The 18,051-nt window shown below is 37.4% G+C and overlaps 1 protein-coding gene across 1 annotated transcript in view; it reads left to right on the forward strand.

Annotated features, from left to right (window-relative positions):
• Positions 1–18,051, forward strand: part of HIF1A (hypoxia inducible factor 1 subunit alpha) — a 52,112-nt gene that overhangs the window by 26,061 nt on the left and 8,000 nt on the right. The window contains 6 exon segments of the mRNA XM_017895544.1: positions 3,826–3,938; positions 4,576–4,778; positions 10,390–10,496; positions 12,121–12,268; positions 14,659–14,879; positions 15,849–16,135. Coding sequence (XP_017751033.1) covers positions 3,826–3,938; positions 4,576–4,778; positions 10,390–10,496; positions 12,121–12,268; positions 14,659–14,879; positions 15,849–16,135 — 1,079 coding nt within the window.

Genomic DNA, 18,051 nt, shown 5'->3' on the forward strand with positions numbered 1-18,051 from the left:
AAAAAATTTAAGTCTTTCTACATTTGTGTGTTCTTAAACAGTGTATACTGATCATAATTATTTAAAAAATCATGTGTTCTAAGATTTTTGGAAAGTACCTCTTGAATTACAAAAACAATTCAAGCAAGTCATTCCACATTTGTGCCTTCTTAAGCAGTATATACTGATCATAATTGAACTTTTCTTCATGATGGAAAGATACCACAAGGAAAATTTCTTATGTTCTGCTGTTCTTTGTTGCTCTCCAATTTAAGTGCATACGTTTGTTTGCTTCTATATTATACAACCTCAAATTTATTTTTTGTATAATATTTGAGGTTTTCTTTTTCATATCATTTATTATAATAATAGCTAACCTCCATTGAGAGAATGCTCTGTGCCAAGACACTGTTCTTCCTATTTTATATGCTTTTAACTCCTTTATTCTCACAACAACCCTGTGAAGTTAACTGTTAGACAATTTCTGTTTTACCAGGAAACTGAGGCACAGAGTTACTAAGTAACTTTCCCAACATTATTTGGTTAGTAAATGGCAGAGCTTGGGCTGAACTTCAGTAGACTGGCTTCAGAGTCCACGCTCATTAGTCCTTTGGAGCGCTTTTCATATTCTTGAATTCTCACATTCTGTCTTTTTTCACGCTGTCAGCGGGACCTGACTCCTGTTTTAAATTTCATATTGTGTTTTTACTGTTAATTTGGAAAACAAATGCATACTTTTTAGAATTCTGTATAAAGGAGGAGTAAATATGCGATGAGCAAGGACCTAAGTGGGCTGTCAGTGAGTTTAATATATGAGTTCTAATGTGCAGAGTTGAGGTTTATATTGACTACTGCTCAGTGCTTCCCTGGGGCCAGACTATAAATGGATGGATATTAGAAAGTCTTGTTCTGATTTGGTAATGATGTTAATGCATTATTCTAAATCAGATAGTCTTAATATAGTTTAAATGTATGTTTTGAACCAAATGTTCTTTTTTAAAGCACACAAACATTTTGAAATCATTCCTAATGTGGTTATGAATTATTGATGTTTCATTGGGAAACTAAAATGCAGATTTTTCTCTTTTAGAAATCAGGGACTGTTGCAAAGCATCACATTTTAGTGATACACTGAGAGCCAGTGGTGTGTTTATAATAGGACATATAGTCCTATTATTCTTCCATATAAATTCTAGAAAATGCTTTAGAATTTATAAATTATTACAAAATATGACTTATTTTAGAGAGTTTAAAATTTAGGGTTTTTTTTTAATGGTTTTGTTTTGTTTTGTTTCCTCATTAGGAAAACACTAGTACTTTTCAGTTACCTTGATTTTAAATTAATCTGCAGGTCCCCATTCAAAGGCCTTGGGTTCCTTTCAAAGGTCAGTATAATTCAAGCTTAGACTATGAAGGACTGAACATACTCAAAGGATTTTGCATGTGGATCTTTACTGCCACTACCACAACCATCACCACCTACATACACACACGACACACTCATTCTCTCTCTTTCTCTCTCTCTCCCTCCCACACTCCCTCCCTTCCCCTCGTCCCCCACCGCCACCCTTTGCTCTCATGGCATCTTTTAAAAATATACTCTTGAATCCTTCCAGGGAGGGCAAATTCACTTCTTACCTAAGTAAACCCAAATGGCATGCATCAGTACCAGGACTGCCCATCTTGCCTAGTTCCATTATTAAATGAGAATAGGCTAGAATTCATCTTGTTCCTTAAGAGTCCAGCATTTCTAGCTAACCATGCCTACATTTAAACTTACTCTCATTTCTTTTCTACTTGACAGTGTTCTTCCAATATACTAGCATTACAATTTCCAGATTTGATTTTTTCTCCTGTCTTATTTCCATCCGTTTTCAAGTCTATTAAGATCTACCTCTTCATTTGTCTTTTACCACCATTCTTTTCACTCATACTACTGCTACTGGCTCAGCCTTCTCATTACAGTCACGTAATTCTAACATATATTGCTGCTAAGTTAATTTTCCTTAAGTTACTGATTGTGCTTTTTAAAAGCCCCTTGTTGAATATTTAGGCAGGACTCCATGTGGACATCCACAGCCCTCCGTAGTACAGCCCTAACCTTCCCTTCTGACTTTGCCTTACTACTCTTCTATGTGTACTTTACACTGTGGACAAACTACTATATGCAGTTTTTCAAACATGTCCTATTTTTCCTACCTCTGTGCTTTTCATTCTCTTCCTTCTCCCTGGAACCTTCTAACCCATCTCTACTTACTGACATTCTAATGTCTCTTTTTCTAAGCAGGACTTCTTGATTCCCCTTGACTAGAAGTTATTCCTCTAAGCTCTCCCTATCTTCCCTTAAAGCATTTTTATAAGTCTCAAGTACCGACTCTACATTGTGTTTTTGTTGACCTTACTATATCTACTACATTTTTAACTTCTTCAGGAAAGGTGGTGTGTCTTACTCATCTTTGTGGAATTTGCCTGCAATGTCTAGTCCAGGTTCTGAATAACAAATATTTTTATATGTGTTTTGAAGTACATTGACCAATGAAGATAAGAAATAAAGAGGCTATTTCCTTTTTTTTTTTTTTTTGAGACAGTGTCTCACTTTGTCACCCAGGCTGGAGTGCAGTGGCACAATCTCAGTTCACTGCAACCTCTGCCTCCTGGGTTCAAGTGATTCTCACGCCTCAACCTCCCGAGTAGCTGGGATTATAAGCGTGCACCACCACACCTAGCTAATATTTATATTTTTAGTAGAGATGGGGTTTTACCATGATGGCCAGCATGGTCTCAAACTTCTGGCCTCAAGTGATCTTCCTGCCTCAGCCTCCAAAGTGCTGGGATTACAGGCATGAGGCATGAGCCACCATGCCCAGCAAGATGCTATTTCCTTAATCACCTAAATACAAACTCATTTTTAGTTATGGAAGGTTTGAAATAGGAGTGAATAGACTTTACTTAATTCTGACTTTACTTTATTTCTGTAGCTTTTTTTTTTTTTTTGAGATGGATTCTCACTCTGTCGCCCAGGTTGGAGTGCAGTGGCACAGTCTCAGCTCATTGCAACCTCCGCCTCCCGGGTTCAAGTGATTCGACTGCCTCAGTCTCCCGAGTAGCTGGGATTACAGGCACCCACCATCACACCCAGCTAATTTTTGTATTTTTAGAGACAGGGTTTTACCATGTTGGCCAGGCTGGTCTCGAACTCCTGACCTCAAGTGATCCTCCTGCCTCAGCCTCCCAAAGTGCTGGGATTACAGGCATAAGCCACCATGCCCTGCCTATTTCTGTAACTTTTGATAAGTCATTTGATCTGTTGTTGTTTTCTTATAGTAACAAAGTAGAAGTAATTTTCTGCCTGCTTTACTAGATAAGGGGAAAAAATAAGATACGTAAAAATGTTATTTGTTATTAAAAAGAAAGTTGCTATTTTAAAGGTTCTGTAAATACATAGAGTGCTTATTAGAAATTGAGCTAACACATTCAGGAAAGAATAGGAAGAGTTTGCTGAAGTTCTTTCTTTAGGGATTCTTGTGTACCAATTTAAAGAGCAAACTCATACCATTTTTATATTTCTATGTAGTTTGACTAAGCTTACTTGCTTGAATGATTAACTGTTATCCCAAATACGGATTATCTTTCAGTCAACTCAGGGAATCAGAGCTACTGAGTAGTATGTGTCAGATCTCTTGGGTGTGCTGGAGTGAGTAAAAGGGGAATGAATTACTGTGTTCATGCTGAGACTTTTAATTGAACAGGTATTCAATTGATCTAGGTGATGGGCACTTTGCTACTTTTATTGTAACAAATTTGTATATTTAGTTGCTTTAAAACTTTATTTCATGCTTTCATTAGGCCCTGTGAAAAAGGGTAAAGAACAAAACACACAGCGAAGCTTTTTTCTCAGAATGAAGTGTACCCTAACTAGCCGAGGAAGAACTATGAACATAAAGTCTGCAACATGGAAGGTAAGTGAAAATTATTTGTGATTGATGATACACTTTATTTATACATAGATATTGCAGTATTAAGATAACTTTAGAATTGTGAGGGAAGGTTTACAGTTCCTTGGTGTTTGGTTATGTAACATTTATACCTTCAACTGATTTGCATATGATCCCCAAAATCCAGAACCATGTAGTAATTTGCCAATTTGAGGCACAAACTTAAATTATGTGAATTGTGGCACTGGTATACTAGGCTTACTTAATCAGTTGGCTTTGCCAACCACACAATATTTGGATCCTGGTAGGGCTTAATTTTCTATTAATTATAGTTTTGTATCTTTGTTCAATGTTGAAACATAGTCATCAGTGCAAGAAATAACTATCAAACCAGCCCGGATGATGAGATGAATGAGAAAGCAGCCTAGACTTTATATGAGGGGAATTTTTTAAAGAGTAATGTATAGGCCCTGGGTAGGAAGTAGGTCATGGGTGGTGGAAAAACGTTCATTGATTTCCAAAAACCTGGTTAATCCACTAGTGACAGTAAATTTTGTCAAAGCTTACTGGCCATGTCAGACTCAACAACTTATCTCTGCTTTTTTTTTTTCCTAGCATTGTAAATTTTTTTTAACTGCTTTGTTTTCTTCTTCATACACAGGTATTGCACTGCACAGGCCATATTCACGTATATGATACCAACAGTAACCAACCTCAGTGTGGGTATAAGAAACCACCTATGACCTGCTTGGTGCTGATTTGTGAACCCATTCCTCACCCATCAAATATTGAAATTCCTTTAGATAGCAAGACTTTTCTCAGTCGACACAGCCTGGATATGAAATTTTCTTATTGTGACGAAAGGTAAATTAGATCTAAAATGTGAATTTGAAATTTTTAATTAGTCTACAGCATTATTGAATATTCACCGTAGCAAAGATTCAGCGTATTGGCCATGCATGGTGGCTCACACCTGTAATCCCAGCACTTTGGAAGGCTGAGGCCCACAGTGGGATGGATCATCTGAGGTCAGGAATTTGAGACCAGCTTGGCCAATGTGGTGAAACCCCATCTCTACTGAAAATACAAAAATTAGCACTGTGGTGGCGGGCACTACTCAGGAGGCTGAGGCAGGAGAATCGCTTGAACCTGGGAGGTGGAGGTTGCGGTTAGCCAAAATCACACCACCACACTCCAGCCTGGATGACAGAGCAAGACTCCATCTCAAATAGAAAAAAAAAATTACTCAGTGTTAAACTATGCTTTCCACTAAATTGAACAGAATAATACATCCTATAATATTAGATTAACTGTGTAAAGTAATTCAGCCACATTTATTGAACACTTACTCTGTACTATGAATGCTTACTTTACTAGGTGCTATCCAGAAATTAAGATGAGTCTTTTTTTCCCCAGTAGGGGCTCTGCTTACTTAAAGAGAGAATTTCAAAGATATGCAGTGTATATTTTGAGCAAAGATAGATTACCTTAGGTTGGGGACTAGAAAGCCAAGTGTTTGTACATCTCTTCATCCTACATATTTTCCTTGAGAAGCTTCAGTCTTGCCCATGGTTTCTATCACTATTTCCCACATTTATTTCTGTAACTAATTCTATTTAATTGCCAACTTAATATTTCTATCTGGATATTCTTCTGTATTGTAAACTAAGTATTTCTGTAACTGAGTTCAGTACCACTACTGCCCCCAAACAACATCATCATCAAAAACTGCTTTTCTTCCTATAACGCTTATCATGGTTAATACACCACATTATGCACGTGACTCCAACAAAACTTTGGAAGTCATCCTTAACTTTTCTTTTACATTCATTGGCTACATACAGTTGATGTCTAAATCTTACAGATTTACTATCTACATATATCTCTTGATCCATTTCCTCCTTTCCATCCTTGCACTCCTGCCATTGAATTCATCAGCTCATTATTACCCTTGACTTGAGTTGCTGGCATAGCTGCCTTTTTGCCAACAGATTTGTACCCTTGTAATCTTTCATCAAGTTGCCAGAAAGTGGGTGTCCTAATGTGAAAATCAGATCATGTCATTCTGTTGTTGAAAATGCCTCAAATGCTTCCCTTCATCTTTGCACACAAAAATATTTTGTTTATAAAAATACTAGATGAGGGAAGTAAATTTTCATTTATCAAAGGACGATGTGCATTTTAAAAGACTCAAAAAAAATAGACCTACACAATACAATCTAAACTTAGCATGGCAAACAAAGATATTTATGTTCTGGCCCTTGCCTACTTCTCCAGATTAATCAAGAGGAAGAGAGACTACTTATTCTGATGTGGCTGCCACCGCTCTATAGCTAGAGAGCTCCCCATGCTGTTTTAATGTCTTAGTGTAGCAGTCCCCAATCACCAGTACTGGTCTGCAGACTGTTAAGACCCCGGCTGCATAGCAGGTGAGTGGTGAGCATTCCCACCTGAGCTTCACCTGCTGTCAAATCAGAGGCAGCATTAGATTCTCATGGGAGTGGCAAACTGCTGTGAACTGCACTTGAGGGATCTAGGTTGTGTCCCCCTTATGAAAACCATCTCGACCAGTGCCTGATGATCTGAGGTGGAACAGTTTCATCCTGAAACCATCCCCACCCCATCTGTGGAAAAATTGTCTTCCACAACCTGTCCCTGGTGCCAAAAAGGTTGGGGACCACTTTCTTACTGCCTTTGCACATACTTTCTTTCCTATTCTGTAATGACATTTTCTTCACTTCTTAACACATACTTACCTTCCAAGCGCATCTACTCGTTTGTGGGGCTTTCCTTGTTCCTTCAAGAAGAAGCTGCACTGTTCCTTGTACATACCTCTTTTGTTAGCATTTACTCTACTATTGTACTGCTTGTCTCATTTTTTACTATAATGCTATAGTATAGTATAGTATAGTAGCTGAAGGGGACATAGGTTCTGTAGCCTGACTGCCAAATCCTGGCTTTGCTGCCTACATACAAATGATCTTGGACACATTAGTTCTTAGTTCTTGTCTGTAAGCATCAGTTTCTTCATAATACTAACTTGAAGATTATATGAGAAAACCAATTTAAGCACTTAGCCATAATATAAAGTAGACAAGAAACCCCACCCCATTGGACAAGGAAATATATCAGAGCTCTGTCTTTGGATTCACATGTTAGATTCACTCGTAGCTTGCAGCTCTGATACTTACAATGTGGCCTTGGCCTTGGTACTTAACAGTTGTAAAACTCACATTCCTTATCTATAAAATAAGAATCATGGCCGGGTGTGGTGGCTTATGCCTATAATCCTAGCACTGTGGGAGGCCGAGGCGGGTGGATCATCTCAGGTCAGGAGTTTGAGACCAGCCTGTCCAACATGGTAAAACCGTATCTCTACTAAAAATACAAAAATTAGCTGGGTATGGGGGCACGTGTCCGTAATCCCAGCTACTTGGGAGGCTGAGATAGGAGAACTGCTTGAATCCAGGAGGCGGAGGTTGCAGTGAACCAAGATTGCACCACCACACTCCAGCCTGGGAGACAGAGTGAGACTCCATCTCAAAAAAAAAAACATACCTCAGAAGGATGTTGTGAGGATTAAAGAAGTCTGTTGAGTGCCTAGTGGGCATAGTGAATGCTTCACTACTGGTGTCAACTTTAAGAAAATGAATATAGAAAAGCTAAGAATTATTTTAAGGTGTTTACTACTAGTATTCATGTAAATGTATGATGGAACAGAGATTTCCATCCTATTTTGAGGAATTATTTTTTATTTTTTTGAAAACTCAAGGTAACAAAGTAGAGGGGAGGCCAGGGAGAAAGGAGGGTAATGGAGCAAAAATGAGAAAAGGAGTGACATTACCCCCTAGTTATAGCAGAAAATTAGCAAAATGATAATGACAGGAGGTAACAGTAAAGACAATCAGCTCATATATCAACCAAGACAGTTTTGAGTTTGACCAACAGACTGTTATTTTCTGGTTTAGAGCTCTTTCCAAGAACTTCTCGCATCTCCTGACAACCAAGCTATGGAAAAATTTTGCTCAATTTTAAGAAAATCTAACATATCAAGCTCCTAAACTCCAAAATATTCCACAAATAGCTGCTATTTACTGAACTCCGTAATAATCATTTAAAATTATTCAGCACTTTATTTGAGCATCTACTATGTTCATGGGACTAAAGTAGAAATGAAGATGAACAGTTCCTGCCTCAAAATAAATGAGTCGTATACTGCTTTAGATCACGGGTTTCCTAGTCCATTAAAAACACTTTTTGGTCATATTTTCTGGACACCCCGACCCCTTTGGTATAGAATATAACCTATGTAATTCTCTAAAGTTAAATTAACTTCACCTTTCTTGCTTCAATATGTGTAAAACTGACCTTCTAGGAAAGCATGTACAGTTTATATTTTTGACTTCTTGGTATCTTTTAGTGATAGACACACCTCAGATTGAGAAGCACTGAAGGACATTAGATTAAATCAGCTTCCTATGACAATATAAACAAGACCCTCATTAATCTGATCCCCCTACCTACTTCTTCAGCATCATCTCATATCTGTCTCCACTAACCGTATTATAGAATCTTTGTTACCCGCACCACATTAAGCATTTTAAAAAATCTTTTGCTTATGCCGTACCTTTTTCCTGAAAGTGGTTTTGCCTTTCCTTTGTCTCTCTCTAGTCATAAGTCTCCTATAAGAGGCTGTTCCTTATTCTGCCATTCCTTTGCATGGATAGGATTCCATGGAATAGATTCTCATCACTGCAATTTATCACATTATTTCCTAAGTAGTACACTACATCTACTGGAAGATTAGCCACGTGTTGAGTTTTGTCTTTGCATTTTGATGCCTAGAATAATGCCAGGCACATATGGGCATATTAAGATTTGAATAGTGAAAAAGTCTTTAATTCCATGGGGATTTTATTTAAACAGAAAATATAAGACCAATTAAAATTATTTTAAAGCATAATTTCAAGAAATATGACTGATTTTGTTTAAAAACATGTTTTCCTTTATAATGCTGCCACCTGGTGTTGCTGTGTTTACAGATGGCCCTTTGTAAAGAATTGAGGGTTTGGGCTGAGTTTGGTTTGGTTTTTGACAAATCAGCTTTTCATTTATGTATTTATTTTGTAATAAACTATGGAAGATCTTGCCTTTAAGTGTGAGAACACAAGCAATGTTACTTTTATACCTTTATAGGATATCTTGGCTATGTCCTTCCTGTAGTTAAGTGGAGTTTTTTTCACACAGAGCATGTTATATGAGGTTTGCTTGCACCTCAGTAAGAAAGTCCTCTGAAATCTAAAGGCTGAGAATCTAAAAGCTTAACTCATGTTTTGCTCCTAGAAAGACTTGAGAAGAGAGTATTTCTGTTCAGCATGGTACTAAGAAGATAGCTTTCTCTTTCTCATGTCATAGTTGCCGTTACATACTGCTTCCAGAGAATGAGATCTAGTCTCTGTCTTAAATAAAGGTCTACTCTCTGCCAGCGAGATAGATAGGGTAATTGGATTGTTTTCCAATGTATTTTCATTTGAAATATTGTTTTATCTGAAATTACCCCCATAATTTCATGTAATGCCAAAAACTAAACTGAGTACAAGAGCATCTTCTAAAACCAACATAATTCCTTTAGTTCCCATTTAGTGCAGATGCTCTTTGGTTGATGATAATAGAATTGTGTAGTGGCTATTGATTTCTCAGAGTGAGGTGTTGCCTAGGGGCTTAAAAGTTACTACATAAAGAATTTGGCTTTATGAAAAAATGTTATAGATTTTATCTATATTTTAAAATAAGTGTCAGTGACTACCTTTATAACTTTTACTATTTAATTTAGTAGTACTTCTTCTCTGTTTATTAATACCCTGCCTTGTTACCAAAAGTATGTATAATGAGATGTGGTAAGAATAGGTAACAAGTAGGCTGGGCACGTTGGTTCACGCCTGTAATCCCAGTACTTTGGGAGGCCGAGGCGGGCAGATCACCTGAGGTCAGGAGTTCAAGACCAGCCTGACCAACATGGAGAAACCCCGTCCCTACTAAAAATACAAAATTAGCTGGGTATGGTGGCACATGCCCGTAATCCCAGCTACTCGGGAGGCTGAGGCAGGGGAATCACTTGAACCTGGGAGGTGGAGGTTGCGGTGAGCCGAGATCACGCCATTGTGCTCCAGCCTGAGCAACACGAGGGAAAATTTGTCTCCAAAAAAAAGAATAGGTAACAAGTTTGGGTGAAGAGGATAAAAGAGTTAAATAACAGGACGAACCTAGAGGATTTAAAGAAATGTGTGATATTGCATTTAATAACTGTAGTTCCTAAAGGTGAGGTGTAAATTTATTCTAAGCAAAGGAAGATGCTCTTTATTTTTGAAAATTCACTTATCCATAAGATTAATGCCTATCAGTTAACTTGGGAGGAGAAAAATTTTTATCAGTTAGTCTCCCTTTTTTTCTTAAATCTTGTATTTTTTACTAACAGAATTACCGAATTGATGGGATATGAGCCAGAAGAACTTTTAGGCCGCTCAATTTATGAATATTATCATGCTCTGGACTCTGATCATCTGACCAAAACTCATCATGATAGTAAGTACAATAGAAGAACTCAGAGATATTCTAATTACTTAACTGTTGCAACCTCTGTACAGTTTGGCTACCCATCGAATTCTCTGGTTAAAATGAACCAGTCTTCCCAGACTAAATGTGTTAATAGGCCTATTCAGTAGAGATCTTGACCATTTTGTGTTTTGTATTTGTTGCAACAAGTATCGGTAAAAATAGAATCATTTAATCATTGACAAAACTTGCTGGCATTTTAAATACAAAGACTTGAAAATCCAAATATTATAGAGTATTGAATAGCGTAATTTTCAGAATTCACGTAAATACTCAGAACAGTGGTTGGTATGTAAAAGGCACTCAGGAAATATTTGTACAATCAATGAATGTGAAGGTGGTGAACATCACATTTGGTAATAAGTACCATTTTTAAAAATGTTTATAAGTGCATAGTTATGTGTGTATATTTATGGGTTACATGAGATATTCTGATACAGGTATGCAATGCATAAGGGTAAATGGAGTACCTATCACCTCAAGCATTATCTTGTGTGACAAACAATCCAGTTATACTCTTTTGGTTATTTTATTTATTTATTTTTTCTTTTGAGACAGGATCTCACTCTGTCGCCCAGGCTGGAGTGCGGTTGAGCAATCTCGGCTCACTGCAACCCCTGCCTCCCAGGTTCAAGAGATTCTCCTGCCTCAGCCTCCCAAGTACCTGGGATTATAGGCGTATACCACCATGCCTGGCTAATTTTTTATTTGCAGTATAGACGTGGTTTCGCAATATTGACCAGGCTGTTCTCAAACTCCTGACCTCAGGTTATCCACCTGCCTTGGCACCTGGCCTCTTTTAGTTACTTTAAAATGTACGATTAAATTATTTTTGACTATAGTCACCCATAGCAAGTACCTTTGACATAAGATTTGATTCTGAATTTTACTCAAATGAATGTTAAGATCCCAAGATGTTAAACTTTGGACTATCTCACCTGTTTAATCTGTACCTATGCATGACTTCCGACTGTGATTGAGGATACCTGAATATCACTGAGTTGATGTGATTGATCACCCTTGAACTCAAGAGTAAATCCAAGTCTGCAGTCAGGACCGCCCAATCCTCAAAATAATACCATCATTAGGATTTATTCAGTACTTTCTCCCAAATCAATATTTAATTTAAATTGCCTAAATTGCCAAAAGACTTACAATGTGGTATCAATTTATATTTAAATATGCTACGTACAGCTTTTTAAAGCATCTTTGGTTCTCTGGAAACTTTAGTCAGAATTTAAGGAAGTTATTGTGGCACCATTTTCTTGAAAAAGGCTACTGATTATTCTCTAATGTTACACTTTCAACCTAAGTCATTAAAGAAATTTTAGTTACTGAAGATTGTATATTCATGAACTCTTCACTTAGCTCATTGGCAGCAAAGGAGTTTTATTTAGGGGGTTTGAAAAAGGAAATGGGTATATTTTCAGCTATTCTGGGACACACTGTCTGGATTTAAGCAGTTACAACTGATTCCACTAAATAAACATTTGTTTTCTAAAACAATGATCAGCATTCAGCATCTGTTTATTTAATTGAAAATTCAAAGTTACAATATTTTCTTTGCATGATTCTTCTTCCTTTTTCCCCTTAGTGTTTACTAAAGGACAAGTCACCACAGGACAGTACAGGATGCTTGCCAAAAGAGGTGGATATGTCTGGGTTGAAACTCAAGCAACTGTTATATATAACACCAAGAACTCTCAACCACAGTGCATTGTATGTGTGAATTATGTTGTGAGGTAAGTTTGAGAAATAAACGTTTTTGGGGAATAAATAGTGATTCTTTTTGGATATTCTGTTCATTTATAGGAAGATAAGATTATAAATATTAACTAAATTTTAATTCTTTACATCTCTACCAAATTATTATTTTCTGTACTCTGACCTAGGTTTCCAGTCCAGCTATTCTACAGTGATACCACTAAATACTGTCAGTAGTTGTCTATCCCCATACCTTCACTCCTATTTTTAAAAAGACCATGAAAAAAACACCAGATCCATTGACTGGTTTGGTCTAGTTATACAGGTATCGGCATATATTATCTCAAGACAGCTGTGTTCTTTTTGTAGGAAGAATACTGACCTAGGTTTGTATCATAGCTCTAGCACTCATTAGCTCCCTGACCTTGGGGAAGTCTCTTCATTTTTCTGAATTTCATCTATGTAGATAATTGTTCAGAAGGTTATAATGAAAATTAAATGAAATTCTGTAAGATTAATAAGCTGTATGATGTAATACATGGCTCTTGTATATTCATGAACTCTTCACTTAGCTCTTTGGCTTGTGAATATTATGTACATCACAATTTAATCTTTCATTTGATCTATTTTACTAGACTCCTGCCCCATCTAGTCTACCTGTCCACATTATTACCACCTTGTAATCCACCTTGCCCATTACTGCCAGGCTAAGCTTTCTAGTGTGGATATCTCATCATCTTATTTTCCTTAGAATTTTAGTGGTCTTTTTATGACTTCCAAGATAAACACTTGCCTAGGTGTATAGCATCCTTGTTTACCATCATACTCATGCATCAGAGATTTAGCCTTCCCTTTAAAATCTAGGGTCACCCCTGTTAGGAAGACTTTGGCCAGTTTTTATTTTTGCCACTTCTGACACCATCCTTTAATGTTTTTATATTAGTACCACAGTGTTCTTTTGTGACTTTACCATTATGTATGAATCTTCCACTTGGAATGTCTTTCTCTTCCTCACACCCCAGTCTGCCTAGCAAATGCCACTTGATCCCAAGTATCAGCTCGTTAGCTTCTCAGTGAAGCAAGCCTTCTCTATTTTAGCAGTTATCACAGTGTATTTTAATTGTTTACATATCTACTTTCCCAATGGGTTATAAATTTCTTAAGGTCAAGGGTTGGCTATTTTTATCTTTGCATTCTCAGTTAATTTCAGATAGTGAATATTTAATATGTTAATTAAAGGAGTAATTTAAGCCACTCGTGAAGATAAACTGTTGCTCATCATCCCTCTTCAACCCTATCCTGTAGGTGGTATCACCTTATGTTCTTACCACCAAAGAAAATATGGCCCCTCTCTTAGGACTATCCTTAGATCATGCCTCATATGTTGATGCCAAAGAGTTCTTTTGTACCAGTTTCATAACGTGTGTCAGCACAACAATTCTGAAGATTTGTTGGTATCCTTCATGTACTTGACTACAAATTGCCTTGTCATCATCATTCTTCCCAAAGGATATTTGAAATTCTTTTTTTCTTTTTTTTTTTGAGATGGAGTCTCACTCTGTCGCCCAGGCTGGAGTGCAGTGACGTGATCTTGGCTCACTCCACCTCCTGAGCTCAAGCAATTCTCGTGCCTCAGCCTCCCAAGTAGCTGGGACTACAGGCGTGCACCACCACACCGGGTTAATTTTTTGTATTTTTAGTAGAGACAGGGTTTTGCCATGTTGGCCAGGCTCTTGAACTCCCAGGCTCAAGCGATCCATCTGCCTCAGCCTCCCAAAGTGCTGGGATTACAGGCATGAGCCACTGTGCCCAGCCTGCATATCTGAAATTCTTAACTGAAATTAGTCAAATTATCTTGTACTGGGAATTTTTTTTTTTTAATTTCAACTTTTATATTTGATTCAGGGGATACATGCATAGGTTTGTTACATGGGTATATCATGTGATGCTGAGGTTTGGGGTACAATTGATCCTGTCACCCAGCTAGTGAGCATAATACCCAACAGTTGTTCAACCCTTGCTCCTCTCTCCTACTAGTCCTCAGTGTCTGTTGATGCCCTCTTTATGTCCACAAGTAACCCAATGTTTAGCTCCCACTTACAAGTGAGAGCATGCAGCATTTGGTTTTCTGTGTTCTGGGTTATCTCACGTAGGATAATGGTCTCTGGATGCATCCATGTTGCTGCAAAGGACATGATTTCATTCTTTTTTATGGCTGCATACTGTGCATTGTATTGGGTCTTTATTTTGTAATAGCATTTTAAAACCCTAAATGTGACAAAGTATGCGTGAGTGATCATGCATCTCAAGAAATCTTAAAATGTTCCTGTCCATAAAGCAGAATTTTTTAAGACTTTTTCACAGTCCCCTTTCCCCTCACTGTGTCAAGTGCTCATTTGTGAATTACTAATTTCTCTTGTTTTGACAGTGGTATTATTCAGCACGACTTGATTTTCTCCCTTCAACAAACAGAATGTGTCCTTAAACCGGTTGAATCTTCAGATATGAAAATGACTCAGCTATTCACCAAAGTTGAATCAGAAGATACAAGTAGCCTCTTTGACAAACTTAAGAAGGAACCTGATGCTTTAACTTTGCTGGCCCCAGCCGCTGGAGACACAATCATATCTTTAGATTTTGGCAGCAATGGTGAGTAGTTATTTTGTTAATGCCCTAAATTGTGTCTCTTGCTACAAGCCCCATTTCAACTAAACATTACTTTGACGTTTTTTGTTGGTAATCATTTGGACATTACAAGCTAATATATTTTTATAGTTTTCTTAAATGTATTTGCTTAAATATTTTTGCCCTGGTAATTTCTTACCATTCTTGCTTTTTTATATTGTTGGAAATTGTGCTTCAAAGTGTCCTTAAGGTATTTCTTCTTCCCACATAAATTTTTCCTGGCTACTCTATTTCTGTATCCTGCTGTCAGATTTTCTCCACAGTTTAGCAGAGTTACATGGAAGTAGGCATTGTTGCATTAAAGGATAAAAAGGCAGTCATACTATAACATGAAGCATTGAAGATGAAAACTGCAATTTTAAAGTAGAGAACATTTTAATGTATAAAAAGGTTGGTGTTGCCTTTTGTCTTTTATGCCGTAGAGATTAAGAGGCGGTATCAATAGTGGATTGTAAAGATAACCCAGACTTACGGTTATACTATACTATTATATGTAAACTTTCTGATGAAGGAAAATTTGTTAACATTTTGTTGTTTGATGAATTAGACAAACCTTTCGTGAAAAAGAACACAAATTTTTTGTATGTTAAAATCCCTGTGGCCGGGCGCAGTGGCTCACGCCTATAATCCCAGCACTCTGGGAGGCCGAGGTGGGTGGATCACTTAAGGTTAGGAGTTCGAGACCAGCCTGGCCACCATGGTGAAACCCCGTCTCTACCAAAAATACAAAAATTAGCTGGGCATGGTGGTGTGCGCCTGTAATCCCAACTACTTGGGAGGCTGAGGCAGGAGAATTGCTTGAATCTGGGAGGCAGAGGTGGCAGTGAGCCAAGATTGCGTCATTGCACTCCAGCCTGGGCAACAGAGCAAGACTCTTAGGTTAAAAAAAAAATCCTTGTATACTTTAGACTGACTCATATTTTTTCCCCACAGACACAGAAACTGATGACCAGCAACTTGAGGAAGTACCATTGTATAATGATGTAATGCTCCCCTCATCCAACGAAAAATTACAGAATATGAATTTGGCAATGTCTCCATTACCCACCTCTGAAACGCCAAAGCCACTTCGAAGTAGTGCTGACCCTGCACTCAATCAAGAAGTTGCATTAAAATTAGAACCAAATCCAGAGTCACTGGAACTTTCTTTTACCATGCCCCAAATTCAGGATCAGCCACCTAGTCCTTCTGATGGAAGCACTAGACAAAGTTCACCTGAGGTAGGTGTCATGATATAATCAGAAAGAGACAACTTTCAGATTTTAACATTCAAGAATGTGTTTATAAGTTTGACTCAAACACTCATTTGAACCACAAATTACATTTGTGTGTGTGTTTGAATTTTAGCACTTTAAAATTATTGCAAGAGCTATTGCCTAACTTAGACCTGAGCATGTTTTAGGCTCAAAGATAGTCAGGAACATGGGAAGAAACTAGCTTAATATAAACCAAAAGGTGAAATGTACATTGTTTCTCTATTATTTATATCAGTAGGACAAAAACATCTTGAATTTGGACATTTAAAGAGAATAGTACTAAATGTGCTCAAGGTAGCCACAGCCTATACCTGTTACCCCTTTTAGTTTGTTTTATTGTGTTTTGTTTTGTTTTGAGAATCTCACTATCACCCAGGCTGGAGTGCAGTGGTGCAATCACAGCTCACTACAGCCTCAACCTTCCAGGCTCAAATGATTCTCCCACCTCAGCCTCCCAAGTAGCTGGGACTACAGGCCCGCACCACCATGCCTGGCTAATTTTTTAACCTTTTTTTTTTGTGGAGTCAGGGTTCTCACTACATTGCCCAGGCTGGTTTTAAACTCCTGGGCTCAAGCGATCCTCCTGCCTTGGCCTCCCAGAGTACTAGGATTACGGGCGTGAGCTACCATGCCTGGCCCATTACCCCTTTGAGTTGGAGAACTGTCTGGTAGCAATAGACTTAACAGGGTTTAAATGGGAAAGGACCTTATGAATTCTTTGCCCAATTTAGTCCAATTTCCATCACTATTTTGAAATTTTGGATAAGTATAACATGAAAATAACAAGTGTTACATAAAATACTTAGTAACTGGTCTTTTTTATTCTGGATCTGTCTTGATTTTAATTGTCCTATAAACACAATAAAAATCATCTTTAAAGGCTAGGCTGGCCAAGACTGGAGATATCACACAGGGCTTTATTTCTAAATCTAGAATGATTCCATTTTAGGGCTTCGTACATCTAAAAATATACTCAGGAGTAGGGCAACTTAGATCTGAACATTATAACTTGATAAATGAGGCATAAATAAGCTTTAATAAGTGGTAAATAATTCTACATTTTTTATTTATTTAACAAAAAATTCAAATATTTGTTGGATAAAACTGACAAGCTAAGAGTAGGAGATTTGACATCTCATAGCCTTGTGGTGAATGAATATATATCCTATGCTCTGGTTGCTTAATTTACCCAGCACAAAAAAAATGTTTGGTTCATCTTGGTTTTATCTAACAAAAGTAAATCTAACAAAACATTAGAATGAGGAAAGCAAAATTTCTTGTTTAGAATACACAGCTATAGTTTTTTGTTAAAATTCTTGCTCAGAACTCTTAAAATAGTAATAATGTACATTCGTTCAGGTATATGCAGGTAAAATAACTTAAGTTTCTACTCCCACCCCTAACAATAGCTGTGAGATTTTTACGTAGCTCAGTCACCACAGGAATGAGCCTTCTCAGTTCAAAGATAAATTCCAGTGAATGTAGCATCTAGTTAATTGGTCAATTAGGTACCATTGTGGGATGTGAATTACCAAATAGGTTTTATTCTTTAGAATAAGGTGTTTCTTTTCATCTTAATTTTGTAAATGATGTTATATTACATAGTCAGAAATATGTATATTGGCAAAATTAGTTACCAGTATAAGCTTCAAAATGTCACTATTTTCACTTTTTTTTTTTTTTTTTTGAGATGGAGTCTCACACTGTCACCAGGCTAGAGTGCAGTGGCACGATCTTGGCTCACTGCAGCCTCCGCTTCCCAGGTTCAAGTGATTCTCCTGCCTCAGCCTCCTGAGTAGCTGGGATTACAGGCGTATGTCACCATGCCCAGCTAATTTTTGTATTTTTAGTAGAGACGAGGTTTCACCATGTTGGCCAGG

This window comes from Rhinopithecus bieti, unplaced genomic scaffold, assembly GCF_001698545.2.
Source record: "Rhinopithecus bieti isolate Rb0 unplaced genomic scaffold, ASM169854v2 scaffold_25987, whole genome shotgun sequence".
NCBI classification, from domain to species: Eukaryota; Metazoa; Chordata; class Mammalia; order Primates; family Cercopithecidae; genus Rhinopithecus; species Rhinopithecus bieti.